This window comes from Bemisia tabaci, chromosome 5, assembly GCF_918797505.1.
Source record: "Bemisia tabaci chromosome 5, PGI_BMITA_v3".
Lineage (NCBI taxonomy): Eukaryota > Metazoa > Arthropoda > Insecta > Hemiptera > Aleyrodidae > Bemisia > Bemisia tabaci.
Window position 1 is genome coordinate 44,614,719 of NC_092797.1, and position 25,793 is coordinate 44,640,511.

General features: G+C 35.6%; 2 protein-coding genes across 3 annotated transcripts; one reads left to right on the forward strand and one right to left on the reverse strand.

Annotated features, from left to right (window-relative positions):
• Positions 1 to 1,518: 1,518 nt before the first annotated feature.
• Positions 1,519 to 8,254, reverse strand: LOC109032185 (longitudinals lacking protein-like). Of its 2 annotated transcripts, none has more exons than XM_019044181.2 (3): positions 8,091 to 8,254; positions 6,495 to 6,689; positions 1,519 to 5,080 (listed from the first exon to the last, which is right to left on the reverse strand). In XM_019044181.2, the coding sequence occupies exons 2-3, from the start codon at positions 6,681 to 6,683 to the stop codon at positions 4,886 to 4,888; spliced, it is 384 nt and encodes a 127-aa protein (XP_018899726.1). In that variant the 5' UTR covers positions 6,684 to 6,689; positions 8,091 to 8,254; the 3' UTR covers positions 1,519 to 4,885. The 2 variants fall into 2 exon arrangements, with proteins under 2 accessions (XP_018899726.1, XP_072156908.1); XM_072300807.1 differs by lacking the exon at positions 8,091 to 8,254 and adding an exon at positions 7,245 to 7,395.
• Positions 8,255 to 8,468: 214 nt separating this feature from the next.
• LOC109031333 (stromal membrane-associated protein 1) lies at positions 8,469 to 25,218 on the forward strand. Its single transcript, XM_072300808.1, is given in 10 exon segments — positions 8,469 to 8,707; positions 9,415 to 9,548; positions 11,317 to 11,341; positions 11,344 to 11,483; positions 11,949 to 12,153; positions 13,004 to 13,324; positions 14,354 to 14,451; positions 15,213 to 15,362; positions 17,512 to 17,562; positions 18,237 to 25,218. Coding segments are annotated over 10 exon segments (1,365 nt in total). The 5' UTR covers positions 8,469 to 8,589; the 3' UTR covers positions 18,360 to 25,218.
• The last annotated feature ends 575 nt before the right edge of the window (positions 25,219 to 25,793 follow it).

Genomic DNA, 25,793 nt, shown 5'->3' on the forward strand with positions numbered 1-25,793 from the left:
ATGAGAGCAATATGTCTCGGAATCATGTCTCTACATTTTCCGCTTTTGCACCTATATTGTAAAAATGATGAACTTTGATTTTATCCCTCTAAATAATCAAATGAAGAAAGGAGTACAAAATTGTATAGGTACCTATATGAAAAAATAAACAAGCAGTTTCAACCCAAGCAAGTTGAAGACCGCCCTAAAGTCTACATTAGTTAGGTAGCTAAGACAAATTTTTGAACTGAACCGATAAAAGAATGACATCTCGATTGCATGGTTGGATGATTTCGCAGGCGCCTATGTTGCATTTATGATCACTACTGTCATCTTGGATTTTTGAAAATTTGACTGAAAATTCGACTCATAATGATGTCAAATAATCCCCCCCCTTCCCCCCCCCCCCCCCAAATTAATAATCGATCAAACAGGAGCTGGAGTAGTATTTTAGACCACATCCATATTGTCTTGGATTTTCCGAATTTCGAAAATTCGAGTTGAAATTAAAGTTCCCCGTCAAAAAATGTCACCTAAGTTTCACTAAAATCTATCGGATAGGAGACGCATATCGTAGGATCAATAGAAGTCTGCCAGGCGCCTTCGCATTTTTGTCTGATACTGTGCAATACCTCTATGGCTGAGTAGTTGCTCGGAGCGCTACCCGCTGAAATTACACATTTCCTCATCACCGATGTTGAGTTAAAAGAACATTCATTACCTCAATTTGCGACGTTGCAAATTTTTCACTAGTTGTTATATGCGAGTAAGATAATATATAGACACTAGAATCAGCCAATATTTATCTGAGGTAGGATGAAAAGTATTATTTTAATGTTTCACTCAAGTTTGTTGGAATAAAATTCAACATACATTGGTCAAAAATGCTAAACTTTCAAAATTTTGAAAAAGTTTGCTGTAAGTACAATTATCATTTTAAATACCTGTTCTTATATTCTTCAAAACTGGTAAACATTTATACAATGGATGGCCACATGCAAAAATGTGTATGCATCCTTAATGGCATTGTTTAAAACTCTCTGGTTGTATTCTTTTCTTCACGGAAGACTACAGTTAAAATGCTTCCTTGCAATTTTGTGTTCTCATTAAAATGGTTGACAAAAATTCACAGAAAATTTCATTAGAAACTGCTGGTTGGTTTCTTTTTAAAAAAGTGAAGCATGAGTGGGGACTCACAACATTGCAATCTGGTGTACCGATTTTTTCTCTTCAGTCATTGAATCAAATTTTTAAACTTATTTTTTTTAAAAAAAACTATCTATCCTGCTAAACCCTCTTTTTACCAGGGATTTGTACTTGAAGGAAATTGGATTATGGGAATTGCTTATTAAGTTAAGTGAGAGATTCTCCTGGAAAAAAATGAAGGAGGTATAAAATTTGTTTAATTGTGATATTAATAAAAATGGATTATCTTTACAAAAGTAAAAATAAGTAAAACGAATAGAGCCCCATATAATAGCAGTGAAAAATGAAATTAATGGGGATTTTACGCAAAGGAGCAGAGAGAACAAAAAGAGGTGTTTATTAAAAAAACTTTATTTAGCTTCCCAAAATTACAGTTTTTGAATAATTTGAATTTCTCTACAAAACTACTTAATATTCAGGCTTGAAACAAAACCTAAACTTGTTTTTAAATAAGTTTGCAGTTCAAAAACTAGCAACCTTCTTCCCCCTTTAAAATTACCAAGTAAAAAAGAAAACAATGAAAATGCTATTTTAAGGAAACTTAAACAAGAGACGAATCAGTATAATTATTAGAGGTAATTCAAGTCCTAAAAAGTAGAGATTTGCTTAATACAGCTATTTACATACAAACAAGTTCTTATAGCTATGCTGTACAATATTACCAGCTCTGTAATCTTATACAGCATAATTGAAAAATAATTTACACTTCAACAGACAAGCAAGTCAGATGGTTACGATGAAAACCCTGAATAGTAGTCTGCCTCACTCATTTTTTGGCACCAATTTAGTGTAAATGAGTTGGTGCACAAAATGTTCCACTTCCGGTTGAATCTGGTACTTTAGCCAGATTGTATTTACAGGCGAGGCAGATAATAATTTTAGAATTAAAATTTGTGAGGATTGGCAAGCAAACATTGTTACCATTACAAGTCCAACGAAAGAAAGAGATGACTACGCTGAAAAGTTCTGAGCCAAGAGCCAATATGTACTTAAAAAGTTTTAAGGTTATCAAAACAAGAGAGGACGCATAAAGAAGGACTTTCCAGAGAATGCATTCAACATAAGAAAACAGATCAAGATTTGCAGCAAACATTTAAATACTTTTATGGACCCCTGCTAGTTAATATGTATCTTCTACAGTTGTTAGCTGATAAATGATTTGTGATAATACAGATTTACTAGTGGACTACTTCGCTGTAAAGAGGATCTCGATATATGTGAAGCTTCAGTTCAAAAAATGGTTAATCGTTATTTTTTGATGAATTCCTGGGTAACTTTGACCTGACTTGCAGCCGACCAGAACTAACGAGATTTAAGCCCGAAAAAATGTATGGTTTAAGATGATATGCTTAGATCATGCAAGATGTGTGACTCAAAAAATTCAGAAAAATGTTCATGTAGGATCAGAATGTGGCTCATTGTTAAAAATCTCTACAATTGGAGACTCACGTTCACTAGGAGGTAGTGATTCCCTATAGGGTGATCCAGAAGTTCCATACCACTGGCCCCAGGCATCACCTTGCATAACTTTTGATCAAATAAAGAATGAGACTTGAAACTCCCAGATCAAAGGAAACTATTTTTGGTACCACCCCCCCCCCCCCTAAATTCTTAGGGAATCACCCTGAAAAGGGGCAGAGGGTTAAAGGGATACGGGACTTTTAGATCAGCCTTTATATTCATAAAGAGGAAAATGAATACAACTAAGCATTCGAAGATAAAAAAGGATAAAAACGAAACACTGGCTAAATCTTGGACCCAATTTTTTTAAAAAATAGCATTTGATTTAATAAAAAAATTTAAATGCATGATGGTCAAAAGCACGATAAAACAGGCCGCTGCACAAGTATCAGCAGCTAAAATACTAACTTTGATAGTTCTGACAAGAATTTCAAAAAAATTACAAGTACAGAAATTTGGGCTGAAAAATTAATCTGAGTTGATTTTACTCTTGAGTTGCATATGGATAGGATAATTTTGTGATGTATTCAGTCAAGAGCTACTTCAATCATTACTAACTCTGATCGGTGAGCCTTTCAAAACTTTCGAAATTGGTGACAAAAATGACATTGAGGTCCTGCCAGGTTTTTCTCCTGCTGAAACCGTTAATTCTCACTCTTTCGCTTTGCCTTCAAATCAGGTTATTCAATTCTACTGTGGCAGACATGCTTCCTATTTTATTTCCTCCTTTGATTTAATCCTTCAACACACTTTGTATTTTGTTTTGCCCATGCTAGAAAAATAATGCAGTACTGAGAAAAGAGCAGCCTTTAGATTAATCTATTGACAGAAAGTATCAAAGAAAAAGAAGAAAACACTGCAACATTCAGAAAGTTTGAACATTCTGATTAATTTAACCAGAGCAGGAAGTATTAATCATTGATAAAAGGACAATGGCCTTCAAGGGATGGTAAGAGAGGGTTTTTCAAAATAAATTGCAACATTTGCGTCTGAGTGAATAAGAAAAAGACCTCTCATTCATAAGCTCAGTTAAGACGAGGAAAACAGAAACAAAAAATAGAGAGCACAATATAATCCTCTCTTTGAAAACAATCAGCAGGATGATGTACAGGAGGAATATTCTAAATAATTCGTAAACTATTCTATACCATCTCTTGGTATGATTCACATTACAAACATATTTGCATTTCACTAAAGAGCCTTGAAAGCCATCGTTAAATTTGCCAACCTCCTCAGAGTGGCAAACACTTATTAGAGTACATCTAACATTCCTCCCTGAAAGTTTATTTTAACTGATTCAATGTGAGGCAAAATTAAAGATGACGATGATGAGACATAGTAAGGCTTATTCTAATTAAACCAATCCTTTTAGCGTAGTGTATAGTTCTCGTTCTCAGGGCCGAATCAATTCTTCGGGGTACATCCCTAAAAATTGGTGAAACATTCGCAAAGGTTACCTATTGACACGGGTAAATTAGATACGTTTCGAGATGAGAAAAGGCATGTACTCTTAGTTTGAATACCTGACATCATGCAAACCACTGAGTGCAATGAAGCTCTTCCTGTTACTCTCCTTTTTTAAAAGTTATAAACTTCCAAAGTTTTCGATTTGTTGCAAAAGTTTAGTCAAAGAAAACTTGCAGATGAATGTTACTTCGGAATATGAATGCATGATGTGAGGTCAAGTAAAGACATGCGATGTCTTTCAGGGTGATAAAGAAATTTTTGTTGCATTGATACTATTTAAACGCTTCATGTGAAAGAATAATTACATATTCCTAAGATCAGAAGTTCATTGGTCTTCTAAGAAAAACAATTCATGGACGCAATATGTATAAACACTCATGCCCCAGGATAGTGGCTCCCTGATGTGGCATGATTGAGGTCATGAAAAAAAAAAATTGTAAGATTTAATTTGTTTTAAATCAGACATTTGAGATACACGATTCGCTGATAAGGATCAATGAGGATCTCAGATTTTTTACAGGATAACTTACGGGTATCAAAACTCACTATCATGTTGCTGTTTCTAGGACATGCAAGCCTTAACGGCTGTGTAGGATTTACTTCCTTGTTAAGCCACTGAAAATACGAAGGCAGGGCTATTAAGTGGGCAAAACAAAATTCAGTATTAAACTTAAATTAATATTACCTAAGCTCGGTACGAGGTTCTTGAGAAAAAAAAAGAAAGGATAGAAATAAAAATTAAAAAGAGCTGTGGATAGGGGTCAAAATTCAACTAGCCTTCCTTCTTGATTGTTTGAGGTGCCTCAGCTAGACCTTTGACTTTCAGGCGGTCGGCAGTTTTTAGGAATGCCGGTAGTTGCTCTTGGCTCACATTCACCTCACCAGCATACATGAACTCCAGGATAGCTTGTAAATGGCTGAATGGGACGTCCTTCAAAATGATTATCGGATGTTTCGATGGGTTTTCCTGCGGACAAAAATCCATAAAAACAATTAAAGCAATCTTCAGGGCACCTTGGTCGCAACCATGTGGTTGAGAGGAATTTAGACAACTCCTGGAGATGAGTGACTTCCTTCTTTTCTGACTTCCTCTTCAATTTATGCCAAAGGTATTTTTTTTAGGGAAAGGAAAGTAATTGGAAAAAAAATAATCCAAAGACAAATTACATATCTAAAGTGCATTTCAAGATAACTTAAAATTTCATTTAAAAAAAAAAAAAAAAAAAAAAAAAAAAAAAAAAAAATCATAAACATTTAAGGAGATTAGGCACTACAGCAACGTTTCTTCCTTGAGATTCATTCTACGAAATTTGATGTTATGAATGAGACCTAAATGCAGCGCAGCTTATATGAATACATACAGCATGGGATGCTGAATAGTGTTCTTCACCTTCCCATTCTTTAAATTGGCCTTCATAAGTTGAGGACCTTTTTTTCATTAAAAACTTCAAAGTGATGCCTTTTTTTTAAATGCTCATTAAGTAAGTACATACAAATTGCTGCAATCCTGATGGCAATAGGTGCATAATTTTCACTGCGACTTTGCAAAAAACACGAGATTTTCACCTTGGTTTTGCAGTAGTGACCGATTTTTAACAGTAATTCATACCAGCCTTCACATGATTAAAATTTGTGTTTGGGACCTTCTCATGTTTACATGCAGCCCATTGCCGTTCACTGGCAGTGTTCGAAACTCACCTTTGAGTTTCAAGAGCCATATGGCGCATCAAACTTGATTTTTAGGGGCCATTGGAGATTTATAGACGTCAAATTCACTTTTGGTCTGCATAACACAGCCCATTTAGTGACAAGTTAAACAAAAGATCTTTGAGTCACAGAACTAGTAGCTGTAACTTGGGGGCAATTTCGAAAAATTCCCTAACAGAAAAATTGGAATTTTTTTTTTTTTTGGGGGGGGGGGGAGGGTTAATTTTTTAGGGGCCTCGTTGGCGCAGATCCTTCAATTTTTAGACACCATGACCGATTTCTTAGGCGCATTTGGTGCGAGTTTCGAACACAGTTCACTGGTGTTTTGTACTTAGCCCTGCACTGCAAAACATGACGTTTGATTGCTAGAACTGGGGAAAGAAAAGAAGAGACAAATGTCACATCTAAAAATTGCAACATTCAACAGATATTTACATGCTAATCAATGGGCCGATTGATGATTGACGCATCCAGACTGATGTGACTTTTGTCTCTTCTTTTCTTTCCCCAGTTCTAGGGAATATTCAGTTCATGAGCATAATGGAGAGGTTTTCCTTCATAAGTATCTTTGATTGCAAATACCTACCTCTTTTTTTCTGAGATCTGTATTATTATTTTGATAGCTTCGTACCTATTAGGTGATGAAAAAAATCCAACACGATGATACTACTCACCTCGAGGAGGGATTTAAAGTATGGTGAGCAGGCCGATAAAACCATTTTGTGGGCCTTGCAAGTCTGTCCTTCACAAGCTAGTGTTACATCGGTAAAACTCCTTTCATTCCGCAGGTGTCGGAAGGAGGTCACCATGTTTGTTTGAAAATCGTTCCATTTCAGGTAAAATTGTTGCTGTTCAGCTGCCATGTTGCTCTGCAAGAAAAATTAGAAAAATGGGGTTAATGCTCCGTGATTACAGATAATCAGAGTAAACGTAAAGTCTTACAGAAAATCTTAGCGAACGCTATAAACACTTGAATTTCAGCAATGCAACTCTAAATTCTACGTAGCATGCAGCACTTCATACCATTGCCTCGGGCTAAGATTAGATTATTCACCATGAATAGCTGTACATTTCAGCGACTATTTTGAGTAAGTTGGATCACTTAAGGTTTACAAATTCCAACATACATGAAAATGTCTATGGAAGAGCAATGAATTGAAGAGCTGCTGCTCATCAAAGAGAAAATAAGTACAGGCGAAGTAGTGCAGCAGCTGCCTTTAGATTCGGTCACTTTGCAGGAACGCACATCTGTAGATGAGGCTCAAGTACCGATTCGTTTCAAACATGACGAAACTTCGCCATCACCCTCATTAGACCTGCAGTTGTTTACTGTGATGTATTTATTAATTTTATTAATTTTTACAAAATAAAATATACGAATGGATAAACTAAAATAGTCTAACCGGGCAAAGGGAAACACTGACCGCTGGAAACATGTAGGAATGTTCATGTCTTGACTAGTCACTACCCTATGCATTTTCTCCGTTGCTTCTCATGACAATATCAAAGTGATGGTGGGTCCACAAGTTTGGACAGGAATGACACATAGTGTCAAGATTTAAAATTTAATTCGGGCTTGGAACTTGTTTGGCTTCTTAAGGACTTGAGTCGCATTTGAAATATTCGAAGAGATGATTATTGAAATACTTATACCTAAACAAAACCTTCAGGAATAAAAGATAAGGAAACTTGTCACCCAGAAGAGGTAATGATGGCAATTATGCAGATAAACTTGTATCATGCAATAGAGAGGAAAACAGTGCGATAAGGGCCAAAGGCGGTTCATCAGATAGATGGAAAAATGTCAATCAACAATTGTGCGGAGACGTTTATCTGATAATCAGATTCTTGTCAAAGGCGGCCTGGTTTACTTAAAAAGGGAGTAGGAAGAGAGGTACATGGCAACAATAAAGTGATAAAAGAGATGTTAGGACCGATGATGATTTTCAATAATACTAGTGAACATCTCCTGGATAATAAATATGCCCAATTTTAGTACACAAATCATTAGGAAAACAGCTAAGTTGCAGCTGTCAGTGAGCTATTTCTCTAGAGGCAGTCATTAACCCTGCAATACTACGGATCACAAAAGAAAATTCGGGGTGAAATTTGGTCATTAATTACTTTCCTCGCGAACGATGCAAAAAAAATCTGTGGAGAGAAATGCGCAAATTAGATATCAGGCTATCAACGCCGCATCAGTTGGTCTGCAACGGATTAAGTAGCACACTGAAGAAATAGCAGAGAAAACGTCAGGCATTGAAACTTACGTTTGATCAAGAAGCTATGAAGTGGAAATAAGTCGTGTGCACGACGGCAAAATAATCTACGGAAAAACTATTTCGAAATAATATCGGAATAAAGGCGAAATCCCGAACATTTGTGAAGTATACGCTTGTTTTGCTTTCATTCATGAATGGCGGATGCAAGTTAGCCACCTATAAAAATGCAAAATTTCTCCCTACTATATTTGCATTTTTGTTCATTATCTTAAACGCCTTTTTAAATGTATTTGAAGTTTCATTCTTCCAAATCATTTTTTTAAAATAAATTTTCTCCGTCAAATCTAAGGTACTTCCTCGGCAACGGTAACACAATTAGCATGTCAACAAATTAAAAATTGATCAGAGGGAAATATGACTTTGAGTATTGCAATCTTGAATTGACAACACTTGTCAATCTCTCAATTGTTCAGATCTCCCATTTAGCAGGGTTTTGTAAGCAATTTTAGCAAATTTTAGCCAAGCATCCTCTTATTTTGTCTCTAAAATGAGCTCCAAAAGTGATAAAGATCGTGCTAAACAAATACAAGATAAATGTCAAGTCTTGTTGACGCAGATGCTGAAAGATGAAGATAACAAGTACTGCGTCGATTGTGATGCCAAAGGTAAGTCGCTCTGATTAACACGATTCACTTTCCTCCAAGCATTCTTTTTCAAAGGCAATGTATGCCTTCATAATTAAGCAATTTTCACTTTCTTACAGTTACATTCAAGGCATGCGTAATACTTCACTTCCTGAAGCACACAGGGGGCAGGCTAGGCTTATCACCGCAAACAGCTTAAAGGTTCTCTTGCACATCACAGTTACAGCTGATAGTTTAAAAATCTCATGGCCTATGCAAATGCTTGATCGAATGCCTGAAAATGAATCTGTCGAAACTTATGTGACCCACCTTGAGAGCTAGAGAAGGACGCTTACCTTCATTAGTGCATTAATTTTCCTAGTTCCTGCTACTGACCTGAAGGTATCCTGACAGTGAGCTTACAAGTTTTCCTTCTTGAGGAAACGATGAGAATAGTTTTAAAATTCTGCTGAGCTTGAGGAACTAAGAGGCTTCTCAGTTTATGATCAGGTGAATAGTAGCAATCTCTCGTAAATTTTAATGTTAATCCTGGTTTTTTGTGATGAGCTAAACTCTCTCAGAGCTCCGTAAGGAATTATCCATGTAATAATGCATTTAATTTTAAGGATCAAGTACTCTACCATTTGTTAAATGCAACTACATATTTTGTCTGTTAGCATGTCTAGGAAAAAAATTGTTTGTCATCGTTATGACAATCATCAAATATTTAATTTTATCCTTCTTTTCAGGACCTCGATGGGCCTCTTGGAATATTGGAATCTTTCTCTGCATTCGTTGTGCTGGTATCCATCGAAACTTGGGTGTCCACATCAGTAAAGTCAAGTCAGTCAATTTAGATTCCTGGACACCGGAGCAAGTAGTGGTAAGAGGCTTTTATATTCGATTTTACACATGACTTTTTACACATATGAAAATGATTATCTGTTGATAAAATAGAGTAAAGCTCCTCCAACTTATCAAATAATACATCACAAGTATTTTTCTATGCCCATTAATTGCCTAACTTGGAGTTTATGTACCTGAATTTTACATTAATATCCTCCTTTATAATGCTGATATGACTTCAAGCAGGCTTATTGAGTCCTCTTGACCACACTACTCACAAGTGGTGAGATGGAATTGGCAAGCTGCAAAAAATAGTTTTAAAGTTTGCTCAAAGGTATCATTACACATTATCTACAAACTGTCGGATAATCTTCAGTTAAGTAAAGAGCCCAAAAGATAGTAAAAGGTTCCTGCTACTGACCTGAAGGTATCCTGACAGTGAGCTTACAAGTTTTCCTTCTTGAGGAAACGATGAGAATAGTTTTAAAATTCTGCTGAGCTTGAGGAACTAAGAGGCTTCTCAGTTTATGATCAGGTGAATAGTAGCAATCTCTCGTAAATTTTAATTTTAATCCTGGTTTTTTGTGATGAGCTAAACTCTCTCAGAGCTCCGTAAGGAATTATCCATGTAATAATGCATTTAATTTTAAGGATCAAGTACTCTACCATTTGTTAAATGCAACTACATATTTTGTCTGTTAGCATGTCTAGGAAAAAAAATTGTTGGTCATCGTTATGACAATCATCAAATATTTAATTTTATCCTTCTTTTCAGGACCTCGATGGGCCTCTTGGAATATTGGAATCTTTCTCTGCATTCGTTGTGCTGGTATCCATCGAAACTTGGGTGTCCACATCAGTAAAGTCAAGTCAGTCAATTTAGATTCCTGGACACCGGAGCAAGTAGTGGTAAGAGGCTTTTATATTCGATTTTACACATGACTTTTTACACATATGAAAATGATTATCTGTTGATAAAATAGAGTAAAGCTCCTCCAACTTATCAAATAAATACATCACAAGTATTTTTCTATGCCCATTAATTGCCTAACTTGGAGTTTATGTACCTGAATTTTACATTAATATCCTTCTTTATAATGCTGATATGACTTCAAGCAGGCTTATTGAGTCCTCTTGACCACACTACTCACAAGTGGTGAGATGGAATTGGCAAGCTGCAAAAAATAGTTTTAAAGTTTGCTCAAAGGTAACATTACACATTATCTACAAACTGTCGGATAATCTTCAGTTAAGTAAAGAGCCCAAAAGATAGTAAAAGAGAAAAAGGATGATTACTTCATATGTGTATGAAAGAAGGAACCTCCAGAAAAAAAAGACCAATTACCATAGTAGAAGCTCCAAGTAAGACTTTTTGCTCTCTTCATTTAAACTCCAACCTCAACTACTGACATTTACTAATCAGTCCAAATGTACTGTGTTAGAAAATTTAGTGGACATGATACAAGAGTCAGTTTTAATTTTCCTCTGTAAATTATACTCCTTAATGTGCTGCATGCCAATAGCAGCAGATTTTAATTATATAATTGAACAAGGACTAAAAAACATAGAGCATAGAGCAACTTTGGAGAAAACTGAAAGATCTCCAAAAGTAGGAACCCACAAAGTTATCAGCCCCAAGTTAACTTCCCTTTCAGTTTTCTGATATCTCAGTCTGATGATGTCGCCGTCACTCATGAGCCTGACTTGAATGACAAGAGCACTCCTCTCGTGAATGCATGAGCACAATGAAGCATCTAACAAGTGGAATCTTTCTCGTTGTTCTAACTGTCATTATCTTCCAACAGAGCCTTCAACAAATGGGCAACAGCCGGCCAGAGCTGTGTATGAAGCTAATCTGCCAGATGATTTCCGGCGACCTCAGTTGGACTCAGCACTAGAGCAGTTCATCCGAGCCAAGTATGAGGCCAAGAAGTACATAGCAAGAGAGTGGGTTCCACCACCACTGCCAAAGGTAACCGGCTTGCTTGACTTGATTTTTAATCCTCATCCTCATCTTGAATTTACAAGCAGTATTACGGTCACTCTGCAATTGGTGTAAGAGAACAAAATTTTTTTTAAAAAAGGCTCATCATTTTCAACTCCATGAGGAAAAGTCAGTTTTTAAAACGAGTAGGCCAAAAATGTTCAGCATCTCTGGTTTCATCCTTATTCTCTGCTGTGTCATTATTACATTTTTCGATTGTTCAGTTTGCTCCCTTATGAGTGTGAAAAAATACAAGGAAGAACTTTTTTTAGTGTTGTACAAGTTGGGATAATTCTTGACATTTTTCGGTAAGTAGTCTCATCACAACAAAGTTCGAAATGATTCTTTTTTTTAACCCAACTCCTTTTTTCAAGTCCAAGCATTGTACTATTAAGTACTTAACTCCATAGTTTGTTATTCAACGAATAAACTTGATTTGGTGTGATCGTCTAGGTTAATTGGGACAAAGAACTAGACGAGGAAGCAGAGAAGCAGAAACGGAAGAAACGAGACTCAAAGCCACTAGCAAACCCCGTATCCAACATTCGCCCACTTCCATCAGTCATTCCACAGCCATTGCCAAAACCAGTCTCAACGAGCCCTAAACCTAACCGTACCAAAACCAACGCCAGTCCAACTGCAGACCTCCTCGGTCTAGGTAAGTTGTCTCTTGAAAATCGAGCCTGTAGAAAGCTCAAAAATTCTAATTGTTCCTTGTAGTGCTGCAGTTGTTCCTCACAGCCTCTTGATTTTAGATGACATAACTGCGCTATTGAAGAGTTCTGAAATGTAAGTTATTCTTTCCTAAAGTCTTGATATTTCTTCTACGTTTCTTCCCTCCCACTTAGTTTTGAAATCCTCCTCAAGTTTGCTGTAATCTGGATAAAGAGCTGAGTCACTTTCTCTACCCTTGCAATCATGTTAGTTATTGTGTAGTTCCTTTCCTCATTTTGAAACCTTTGAATGTTCAGATAGAACTTTTCGAGAAAGAAAAATCAAGAATCTCATGAACGGTTGAGAGGAGACTCATCCTCTTGAATTGGAATAAAGTTGTAGGAAATTTTTGGCTATAATATTTATTACTTCAAAAGTGTTTAGCTTGGAGGTCTCTCCTCATAGTTAAGTTTTAAGGTGGTAAACTGGATAGTTTTTACCAAAATTAGTATAAATTCATCATGCATTACTAAATTTTCTCTCATGTTTTATTTTTTTTAACAGCAAACTTGGCAACATCTTGCCTTGAAAGTTTTTAAGTGTATTTTAATCACTCAGAAGAAATTCAAAGGAAGTTTCAAAGCAACTTGTTGATTACTTTTTGTTTATAAAAGTAAATTATGAGATTAAGTTAAGGAAAGGGAGGTAAAATATAGTCAGGCTGATTTCATTCAGAGCAGTCCGAATGTAGTTTTTAACGCTATTGTATACAGCTCCTTAATATGCTTCTGTACTAATTGTACCGCTCAATAATATTGTCAAATTTCACCTCTTTGTTTTAATCTTCGCATCAGATGCACCGTTCAATAACGGAACATCCTCCGATCCAGTAAAACAAGAAACGGATTTGTTTTCAAATTTCATGAGTGCACCGTCGAATCCTCGCTCCTCAACCGGCAGCAATGTGTCTGCTGACTCTCAGAGTCCACAAAGTGGCAACATGAGTGCGTCAAGAAGAACAGCCGAGGAAGACAGTTTCTTCAATCAACCGGCATCCAACTCACCGGCCAAAACGAAGCAACAGATGTCCACTGACTCCATCCTAGCACTCTATGGCAAGTCACAGATGAGCGCTGCACCTGGACCGTTCTCAGCCCCACCCACCGGTATGCCGAGTAAGTATTGTACTCAAAATGTTATAAGAAATATTCTCAGAATGGGACAATCAGCAGTACCCATACCTACAGGAATCTTTAACAAACCTGCTTATTTTCTGTCTAAAGTTTTGTTTTCATTTGAACTCATTGTAAATCAATCTCCTGAAAAATATATCTGTTCACCAAGATCTCGTTTTTTTGGATAATCACTAATTTAAAATAATAAGAAAATGGTGTAAATACCTAAAATTTACAACCTGAACTGAAATTTCGTGACTATCAAATTTTCTGTCTTAAATACAAAGATTTTAGAAACAGCAATCAAAATTTTAATTAGTTGTGCTAAAGGTTCAATGGCGCAAATGCGCCTGAGAAATTGGTCATGGCACCTAAAAAATGAAGACTCAGTGCCAACGTGGCCCCTGAAAAGGCCCCTCTCTCCCCCCCCCCCCCGAAAAAAAAACAAATCCTAATTTTTCTGTTTGGTGATTTTTTCGAAATTTCCCCTAAGTTAGGTAAGTAAGGTAAGTAACTAGTTCTGTAACTAAAACATTTTGCGTCTAACTGTTCACTAAATTCGCCGTGATATATATTGGCAAAAAGTCAATCTAGCCCCTAAAAATTGAGCTTGATGCGCCACATGGCTCCTGAAATTCAAAGGTGAGTTTCGAACACTGGTTACACTATCTCTTGCTATCTTATCTATCTGCTATGCCTTGTGGCAAAGCAAAAAGGCCACCAAGCAAAACCACCTGCAGGAAATGGTCAGCTTTTTGGAATTTTTTCGCACCCATGGTTTTGAGTTTTCCATTACTTCATTTTTGACCATGTTAACTCCTTGCCCAAAGATCATTTCTCAAACACGTCAGTATTTTATAACGATAGTCCAGATACCTATAAAGAGTTTTACTGAAATACCAAATTTCTCGATATGTCTTCTCGAAGATTTGTGGTTTCTCATTTTTTTTCAGCACAAAATGTTTTATACCATTATCTCTCAAGTTTTTGGTTAGCTTTATTTTTCATTTTACCATTTTATTTGTGCAGGTAATATCTTTGGAAATGTTCAGCCTGCAGCCTCCATGTTTCCGCCAGCTGATTTTATGATTCCAAATGGCATGGCTCATCCCAATCCACCAGTTCAGGTACGTAAGAAATTTCGGATGTAAGATTTGGGCGTGTAAGGCCTGACTTGACTCGAAAAAAAAGGTTTTTTGGCTTTTTCACTTCTAGCCATTACCCATCAACATTCTATTGATTACCATAGTAGTGTATACACCTAACGCCACAATTTGTCGTAGCAGGTCTGGAAAAAGCTTATTCAGGGGTTTCCACGTACAACGGTGATTCGGAAGAACCGTTCCGGAGTTACACAGCCTGAACAGTGGTGACACCCTCAAAGCAGGAACCTGTCAGTGCTCTCTTACACTAAGCAACTACTGGGTATACCAAGTTCAAAATTTTGGATATTCACTAAGCCATGCCCAGAATCAACTTAAGTGTGCCAAATTACATCAATTCTGGGGGGTGCACCTTTAAAAAAAGTGGCCAGCTGGCAAGGAATGAACCGTAGGGTACTGAGAATCTGAAAAACTAATGGAAGCGATGTGGGCCTATACAGACCCTCATTTATGCAGCGTTCTCAATTTCAACTTCAGCAAGTCGATTATATATTTGAGACTACTATGTTTTTAAATATCTAATGAATTCTTGTTTTATTACTATTATTCCTGAAAATTACTGCATATATCGCAATCCCAGAATCATTTTTGCCATGATACAATGTATTATTATGCCTGAATGAAAAAATGAACTCAAGATTTTCGGAATTAAATGCAGTATCCCATTTACGGATCAATGTCAAAGTGTAATTTTATTAGATCATTTTTTCATTCTTTCTTTGCAGAATGACATGTTTGCATCGATGCCAAGCTCGACAGGTGTTGGCCCAGGAATGGCAGCCGGAGCCCCCGGCTCAATGAATATTGTGTCAAACCCGTTTTACAGCATGTCAGCAAGTAACCCAGCCAATAGTCAACTTTTTGGAATTTCTAGAGTGAGTAGTGGGGTTCACTTATTGTTCCTAGTCTTCACTCATAGTAAAACTTCCAATTGAGAAATTTCTTTTTCCAGTGCTCAAAAATAGCATGACAAGGATATGAACATGCACTCGTAAATGCACTTGTTATAATGCCTGAAAACAAACTTCTTATTTGACTCTTCTTGGTCTGTATTTACTAAATCCTACGACAAAGAAGAAGAAAAACTTAATTTGGGAAAGGCTATGAAAAACAGGAAATTTACAAATTGGGACGTTTCAAATTAGAGTTCGCGTGAAATAAGTTTATGCACTTTTAGACTGGGTTGGGAGATCCGTCATCTTGATTCTTGCGTTTACTCTCCATGTTAAAATTATATGAGACAATCTTTGTTCCCAGTCGAAAAGTGCTTAAACTTATTCGGCGTGGACTCTATTAAACGTTATTGTCAACACCCAAAAAAAGAGAATTAAACAAAAGGAAAAAGTGAGTGGAACAAAATGTCTTGTTTCGTAACTTTTCCTTTTTTTACAGCCTCTCTTAAAGTAAGTTGTTATAATTTCAAGGTGGGATTGTGATTGCAGACCCAGCTTGTAACTTGACCTGCGCTGCAAAGAATGTTGGGCAGGATCATGAGAATGTGCAGCTGGGTCTTGTGAGAGTTTTTTGTGCATGTGTCAACAGGGCTGTGCGTATTGCTACTTACATTTAGAGAGAGATGCCATTGCTTCAACTGAAATCTATGAGTATTTTACACTCCTGCAGGACTCAAAGAAGGATTGTTGGTCATTTGCTGTGCGATAAATTTTCGATTTTGATGAAATTTTGGACTGGTTTTTGAAGATTCGTCAAATGGAAGTTTTACTATAGGTGATTTTAGTTTTGTTGACAGCAACCTTGTAGGTTAGTTTGGAAGCATGCTTACCATTTACCCAGTAATTAATCAGAGACTTTTTTTAAGGAAGGGTTTCGATAACGGCCGTTTTTGGGTCCACCCAACATTTCTTATTCTCTACAATTTTTTGCTCATTGAAGGTCTGTATTTTCCAGAATGCATCATGATTTGGTCTTTTAGTATCTTTTCGGGTCTAATACTGGCTTAAATATAAGTCTTAAGGCCGATTTTGGCGAAAAATTTGAGTTTTGCTAGTTTGCAATTAAATGCCGAAAAATTCTCATTTCCCAAAAATCGATCCTTAGACCAGTGTTATGGCCAATATTAGACCTAAAACGACCAAACCATGATGCATGCTGTAAAATAAAGATCTTCAATGAGCAAAAGAATGTAGATCTGAGGAAGTTCAGCTAGAGTGGGCCCAGAAAGGATCCTTATTGATACTCCTCTTTAGGATGTCATATTTTCCTCTACTTAGTATGTTTGATTTGCATCATTTTCAAAAACTCCTATTGTAAGTGCTTTGAGGAGTGAGTTGTGCCTGTAGCGCAGGGTGTCTACTGGTCTGAAAAGTCTGGAAATAGTGCTGCTAGTGCTGGAAATAGGCAGTCCGAAAGCACTGAAAAAATACGAAAATTCTGCAAGAATCCGGAATTGTTTGTGTCATACCAAACAAGTGAAGCCTGAAAAGTATGGCAATCCCTTGTGCATTGATTCTTGGTACAGTATAAGCCTGCTAGATCACGATTGTACAGCTAGTTGATTTTCAGATCACCAGTAAGCTAAATTCAAATTCGTGGCGTGGTCATAATTTCAAGATTCTTGCGTGAATTTTGGAATTAGAATTTTGTTACTTTAAGGTATTCAGAAAGTACTGAATTTTTCTGTTGAGGAGGTACTGAATTTTCAGGAAAAAACTAAAAAAAAAGTAATGTAAAAGTACTAATTTTTTTCCAGTCAGTTTCAGAAGACACCCTGGTAATTCGTAGAGATTCTTTATTTTGTTAGATTGTCCTGAGAGATGATCACTTGGTTTGGCTGTTAACAGCGGAACAAGAGTTGTACATTGCACTGATCATCCTGAGAGTTAAGTCAAACAAGTGAAAGTTAGCCCTGTTTCCTACCATAGATCCCTAATTTCTGATCTGTCTACAGACAGAATCCTTGTGTTTACCTTTTTATTTTCAGAGTTGTGTCCTAATTCTTTTGTTTTTATTTGCTTTGTATGGCTTTGCCACTAGTTGTTAATGCATGGTATGTTTGTAATCTAGGAAAATGCAGTTACTGCTAATGGAACGCCAATGCCTTCTGGATTAAATCAAGTAAGTATATCAAACACTTTTATCGCACCCTTTCACACTTTTTACATCTTCCTTGTACCAGTTGATATTTGCCGGAGCGAAAGTTGTGAGTGCCTCATGAGTGCTTAAACTTGAAGTAATATTGCAGAATTCCTATCATACTTTATTTTCATTCTGAAAACTACTTAGTCATCATGATATTATTTTCCACAATTTAGTACTCCTCTTCAAAGGAGTTTTTTTTTTTTTTTTTTTTTTAATATTTTTGAATGGTTGTACCATTGATTACGGAATTGCCTTTTTTAAGCTAATTGGCGTTTGCTGACGTCACGACTGGAAGAGCCATCGTCAGTGGATTTGGTAAATCTGATCATTTCAATTAGTGACGGGTCGCAACATTTCCATGAGCACCTATTTATTTTCTAGAAGAGAAAGAAGTCTAAATTGTGCCCTCAAATCTTCACAGAATGACCATTGAATTTTAAAGAAAAATTAAAGAAAATTTCAAGTCATGATTTTGATTTATTTTACCTCTGAAAAATTTAGTATGCAGGAAAGTTTTGAAACATTGCAGTTGAATTAAGTGATGTAGGAATTTGGCCTACGAACTGGAAAATTTCAGTGCACAAAATCTTAAACATTTCAAATTGTAGCTGTTTCTGAACGTCAATAAACCGATTTTTATTTGATTGCAGCTACCTCAACAACTGGCAAACATGACAATGGGTGGACCGCCAGCACAATCTCCCTTCAACTTGCAGCCTCAGCCGGCGTTGAACCCTCTTGGGCAGACCCTGGCCAGCAATCTCTGGCAGTGAGAAGTCGCCAACCGATCGATAAAAATCTCAATCTCAGCATATGATCCTCGCTCAAAACCTGCATTTGGTGATAGTATTTTAATCGAAAGAGCCACGACCTGTTTTGAAAAGCTAATCTAGATCAGCTGTATTTTGTCATGAACGTTCTTGATACTTAATGTTTTGGAAAATCTTTGGAGCCACAAAGAAAAGAAAATAAGAAGAATAATCGAAGCAATCCTGAAAATTTAGATGCATTTCTGTAAAACAGATCTTTTCAATAGAAGAATTCATGCTCTTTTCAAAATTTATGTCTCCGCCCTGAAGAGTCATCCTTGTATTTTGTAAATTTTGCAATCAAATTTAAGAAATATGTCTCTCCAAGTACAGTACAAATATCACATTCACAATGAAAACCTGCCAAGTGAAGATGCTATAAGAAAGTTCGATGTTGTTACATTTATTGTAAAACATATCTATGTATCTCAAGATCATCTGAGAATATTTTCTGTGAATCCTTTATTGATGGTACATTAAATTTCAAATTATTATAATTATTTTCTAAAAATTCAAAAGAAACAAAAAAAAAAATTATTTGCCTGCTTCTCTTGAATTCCTTCTTTTTTGAAGGTAATTCCGCAACTTTAGAGTCTCTGTAAGATATTTTCCTGTTGTATAGCATCTTATTTGGAAGTTTTTCCATCATGAAGTTTTCATTCCACCGGAATTTGGGGGCTTTTCTAGTTTAATATCTAACACAAAGTCAACAACTTAGAATGGGACTAAGGTCTCAAAATGAAACAAAACAAAGCAAAAAACCGGGACGTTTCACAGCTATTACAACTGCATCCTCAAGGGGAAATATCAAAGAAAAATTAAAAAGAAACTCAAATTTACTAAGCTTCACTGCTGTTATTGTGAGGGATTTTCTTTTGCAATTATATACCTAGGACACGAAAAAAGGGAAAATGGTTCTTCTAAGTTTGTAGAGGGTGTGGATGGAAAGTAGTTGTTATAGCTGCGAAACGTCTCAGTTTTTCATTTGTTTATATTTTATTTAGTCCCATTTTAAGTTGTTGATTTAGTATTATTGTACAAGCTGATTAAGTTGTTTTCTTATAAAATCCAACTAACACTAAAAGAATGCTATATCCTCCACTATTTATGGAGTTCAAGCAAGGATGATTTATTATTTTATAGCCTCTAAGCTTTCTTGTCAATTAATGCAGAGAAATCAAGAATATAAAGGATGCTCGCGAGCAAGTGTGCAAAAAAGGATTATAAAAGTTGGTCATGGAACGAATCATGGATTCACACGCCTGGAAGAAAAATACATATCCACTCGTGGCAGATCTTAGAAAGCTCATTTCAGCTTTCAATTAATTTTTATGCAGATGAATAATTTTGAATCGTACCAGTCAAATAGTTATTTTTGGTAGAATCATTTAAATGTGAGCACATATTTTTGCTGAAGAGAGTTTTTTTCAACTCTGTCAGAAGATAGGCAGATAGATTCCATGCGGATCTCCTCATCTTTCCACAGTAGTGCTAGTCACGTAATTGTGTATTGATGGTTCAAGCCTATGGATTAGCAAAAAAGGATAAGATCTGTTCAAAGGCCTAATTTTTTCGTCCAATACTAACAAAGGTATTGAATAATATGATATATGATGACGTCCACCATGATAGTACATACCATATATCCACTTTTGATTGATCAATTAAGGATATGTACTTACATTTGCGCTTGATGCTTGATGTAAACATGGTGGAAGAAACCACACAACCGCAATGGATGACGTCATATGCCATATTTTTCGAAGCGCAATATTTTTGTTAATATTGGAGGTGAAAATGTGTTGTTTAAACAGATTTTAATATCTTTCGCTGATCCACATACTGAAACAGTCAAATCATGATTCCGTAATTAGCGCTACCTGTCCTTTACTGGAGCTTTATTTTAGCCAAGCTTATAAAATCCTACTCCTTGCATTGTAATGAAAAGTTTCAGCTAGCGATATAAACTCCAGATAGTTCATCTGTATGCTCCATGGTACCACATTTTTGTCTCATTTTTGTATTTTTTTATAAATGTCTAGAGTCGTTTTTAAGAAAATGATAACGGAAGTAAAAATTGTAATAGAATCTCAACATTTTACTGCCCACAACTGTCTCACTCTCTTGCAGTCTTTTTTCAATAGAAGAGGTTTTGTAGATGAGCCCTTACATTAAATTTTGCATACGTAACTGTTTTTTTCTAATAGATCGTAACTTCACACAAAAAAAATTAAATTAATTGTCATCAAGAGAAGCAAATTAGAATGCACAGGAGTTCTCATTATTTTTCTGCTAAAGATGTTCTTATTATCTAATATGACTATGTAGCTAATTTTTTTTTTCTTCGTCTCTCTCTTAAAAGCCCCATTCTGACACTCGGCCTGAATCAGACTTTGAATTACTAGAAAAAAAATAAGTTTCTGAAACTTTTCTTTTGCTTCTCCAAGGGTTCACGCTCCCACACCCCAAGTCAAACCACGGAAATGGGCCACCAAACTAAGTCTGAACTAGAAAAAAACATGCATGTTTTCTCATCAACATCTCACATAGAAAACGATTCACACGACGGGAAATTATCCACTCCTGAACAAGATATTGACAAGTATTTTTCTATTCTATTTAGGAGTTGATCTCTAGACTTTCCGCTGTATGATTAGTTTTCGTTGTGAAATTTCGGAGAGAGAATATGTTCTCTAATTTATACCTTTTTAAGGATTAAAATGCCCTAGAATGGGATATCCTTTGAGAAGTTCCCTGCTGTCCTTCAAAGTATGGTTGGTTAGTATGCAGCGAAAACTTTGTGCACTGCCTGTATATAGATTCCCCATCAAAATTTAAGAAGAGTCAATTTTAGGGAATATTCTCGGGAAAATTCATATATCTAAGAATTGGAAAATTGCTACTTTGATACCTGTTCATAGTCACCTGGAGAGTAGTTTACAGCATCGACAAATGAAGGAGCGCTCTCAAAGACAGTCCCATTCAAAAACATAAACGTGGTGTAAGGCAGAAGGAGATTGTGGCCTCATTTTCTCTCTCCCTTGCAGTGTTTAGGAAAGTGCAACCCTTTAAGTCCGATTTTCAGTCAAACTCAAAACAGTCTTGGTCTTCGTTGCCGAAGTTTTATGGTGTCCTAGTGCTCCAGAATTAAGTATTATTTTAGTTTAACTTTTGAGATGCCGTTTCACATCATGAACTTTCTTAAACCATACATATTGGCCAATAAGCCAGCTTCTAAGTGTCTTTATTTTGTCTTTATATTCTATGCTCATTGCTTGCGCCCCTCTTCTTTCTGGCCCTGCTATGTTCAGGAAGGTACTGATGAGTATTGTTAGCCAGGATCTTTTGAATTTAACCATCTTGGTTCCTTTGAAATTTGTGATGAAATATGTGCAATTTGTGTTTTGTTTAAGTCCCTCTCCGTATTTTCCTCCCAATTTTTGGCCATCATTTGAGTACTTACATTTTGTACATTCATCAATCATTACAACTGTGTACGTCCTGCGTACATCTATACTCTGTGATGTTCTGTATGAATCTCCTAGTATAACAGAAACGATGTCAACCATACTGAAGGATGGATCAGCTAATTTCTTTAAGAACAGTCAAATGCATTTATATAAAAGATGGTCTTTATTTTTTAGAGGTTTTCAATAGAGACATGCCTGCCAAAATATGTTTAAATCCATCACTAAAATAGAAATTTCTAGCCAGATTTATTTTGCTTACATGTATCCAAACGTAGAACATTTTATTGAATTATTTTTTTTTTCCTTTTTCTATCTCTCTTTTGTTCAAGTACTAAATGTCAAACCTAGGTCTAAATAATAGGGATTCTCTAGACAAATTTTCTTTTGGATTTAAAATTTAAGTTACAGTAAGTTGAGGTAGCAGTGAATGTCTCATTATTGTCTTTACTTGCATTCAGCTTGCAAATTTTTACCTCCTTAGTTTCAAGCAAGAATGACCTGTATTGAATTTCTCAGAACTTTTTCTTCGCAAAAATGTATATCAGTTGTATCGAGATTCAAGTATGTGTGCAATATTTTTGGCCACTTCGGCGGCAGAAAATACTTAGGGAAGCAATGATCACAGTGCAGATATTGCGTTAAATTATTTATTTATTTTCTTTTGTTTTACTTCTTTTTTATTGTTCAACACTTTAAATCAGACAGCTGTGATTTTTTTGTTTACACTCTAAGGTTTTGTTTTGATTTCAGTTTATAAACTGTAGGTATTGAAAATTAAATGAGATCCAGCCCAAAATATATGTATTTTGTAAGATTAGAGGTAAAATTAGGTTAACAACTGGGTAAAAAAACTCAAGTTAACCCTCTGCTGAAGTTAAGTGATAATCCTAGAAATTTCATTAGTTCACTTTGCCAGTCTCGCAGTTACAGTTCCGTTTGTTCCCATCGTAGCTCTTAAAATTCCAGTCCATGAACATCCAGACGAGATTCTTGCAAATTGGCAATGCTGTTTTTTCTTCATTTAAATGTATGTTAAACAATTGATTAAATGGAGTATCAGCAGTGTTGCCAATTTGCTGGAATCATTATTGATTGACAATAAAAAGAGATGTAAAACGGGAAGGCTCAAGAAAAATCAGATAACCTGTTTAGTGAGGTTGAGAACTTGAGAATTAACCTAGAATGGGCTGACTGCAGTCTGTCAAGTTAGGGTTAACGCTTTTTGTTGAAAAATGCTCTGAAATAATTAGAAATTTGAAATTACTTTTTCATCTCAACCACTCTAGTAGGTCTTAAAGGCTCGAGTAAATCATAATCTTGACTGACATTTTATTTATTTTTATCTGTGCTAAAATTTCAGAAACGAAAATGTGTTTTTATCACTTACCATATCTTGCGGCCACTATATCTTGTATCATTGTAATTTTCTTTATTCCGTCTTTTCAAAGAGAAATTTCTCGTTTTCTCAAGAAAATCGCAAGTTTTAATCTGAGCTACTACTAAGATTTGTTGAATTTTGTTTTGCTTTCTATCCAATAGATCAAACGGCAGTGGAAATTCTGCATCATTATAAATTTTAATCGGTGTCTCCCTCTATCTCTTGTTGCTGTATCTTTCCTATCAAATTTTGTTTTCCAACATTGCAATGACTCTCCGAGTCGCAAGAAAAACTTGAGCTTTTACTTCTGAGTTCCCATCTGTGTCTTTGATGATTCCTTTCTTCTCTGTTGAAAACGTAAAATAGCCTTTTGAACCTAGCATCTCAAATCGGCTAAATGTAAATATGTATCTACTTCAGAGTCTTATTATAGATCTTTAATTATTCTTTGAGCTTCATGATGGTGTCAGCCCAAGTCTTATTTTGTACGTTGAATTTTCTGAATTTTATTGGTTTTCAATCACTCATACTGGTATTTAGAATGTTGATTAGGCCTACTGCTTTATGTATTAAGTTTTCATACGACACAAAAACTCTAACCGTTTGTAGGTCAATTTTAAGATTGAGCTGTGATTCCTCTTTTCACCATGGTTATTTTAAGGGGCCGTTCAAGTGTTTCGTAAGTTACTCAAGTGGAGGATGGGTTCCAAGTTTGTATTGCGGGGTCATATAAGGAAGGGAGGAGGGTCAAGCCAATTATTGTGTAAGCCTCCCATTTAGAAACAAAATAATATTTTCCGTTTAAAATAATTTTTTCTCGTATTTTTCAAACTTTCTTTGTTATTTTCTGACAAATTTGGAGAAGGGCAGGTCAGCCTTACATAAGAAGGGGGAGTTGAGAGTTTGTCTCTTGGGTGTCTTACAAGGAGATTACTAAGTCAGGAAAAATGTGTTACTTAATACTTGAACGGCCCCCAAGGTAATTAAAAACAACCTCATTACAACCAACATACAATATTTCAAGCTTTGCAGATATTCAGCTCTAAGTGATTCTGGTGGACTGCTAGTGTAATATTCTAAGCATCGAGTCAAATAATTAACTTATCATTACTGTCATAATACAGACTGGTTTACATGTATCTGTGATTTTTGTATATCTTTGTAGGCGCCGTATAAAATGATTCATTCATTTGGAGCATCTCTGTAAATTTTAAGTGAAATGAAAATTTTGGCAGTGCTGCAAAATTATTTGTCGGCCTTAAAATCGGGACTTTATTGCAGATTTTTTGCCTGTAGGTATTTATCAATATTTTAAGTTTTTCTTTCAGGAGGATCAAACAGCTGGATCCAAATTCAGGTTTATTAAGAAATCTCCTCTTGCATTTGGTGGAAGGAAAACAATTTGTTTTCTGAAAAAATTTGGCGAGGGAACGTATCCCACAGAAACCGCTGATTTGATTCCAGCGTAATTTAAACCCAAAACTCAATGGATTTTATACAGAAAAATTTTAATGGTATTTTATCCATTTTTAAAATTATGATGAATTCAAAATGTTATGTATCTAAGCTTAATACATTTATCATTTATCATTCTAAACTCCAACCAAAAAAACTTTTTGTAAATTTTGCGCTCTGTTTTTAAATGGTGCCTGTTGATCATGTAAAGAGTTAAGTCTGTCTACATTCCCAACTTCATTTTGCTGTTGCCAAACTAGCATTAGTAGGGCCCCTTTACAGAAAGCATAATGTCTCGCCCTAAAATTTCTCAGGAACTCTGATTGAAAGACAAGTACTTAATGCCAACTGATGATAAAGCAGACCTAATGAAAGACTTGTGTATGAATAAATCGTGAAAGAAAAAAAATTATAGTGTGATTTTATCCTCTTTGTTTATGCTGTGCTGTTTGTTTATATACTTCTTGTTTATGTATTGAGATGTATATATCTTAAATAAATATTTATTATATTACCTAAAGAGCTGTGTTCACGTGCTTTCTTTTTTGAGCTCAGTATCTATTCATTTTCAAATTGGGCTCGATATTGCTGGTGTGGTTTTAAAATAATATGGCAGCAGAGAGATTAAAAAAATTGAAGAATCTGAACTCAATCTCAAGGATAGGCATCAGTGACATGAAATTATAAAAACGAAAAATGGGTCACTATAAGAAATGCATAATGCCCCCCCCCCCCCCCCAAAAAAAAAAAAAAAAAAAAAAAAAAACAACTGAGGAAGAGCTGAAATATATTCTGAAGTGTAAAATGTAACTACACCACCTTTTTCCATTCTACCTACTTTTTTTTACCACTAAATAGGTTTGAAACTGACACTATAAAAGGAGAATAAAAACTCATAATTAAGTGGATTTTCCTAAGTATTTAAGTCAATTATCTTTGATAGAGCAACTATACCTACACATGACTGGAAGACATGTATACTTTCAGGCTTTCTACTTAATTCCTTTTGAAATACAACTCAAACTACTTTCTGCTTTTGTAAAGACAATCTGCTATGGCAGGTAATTTTTTAATGCAGAATATCACCAATGAAAA

Coding starts and splice junctions, on each gene's coding strand:
- LOC109032185 (XM_072300807.1), bottom strand. Junction 5,081..6,494: donor ACTTTAAATCCCTCCTCGAG/GTGAGTAGTATC, acceptor TTTTGTCCGCAG/GAAAACCCATCGAAACATCC.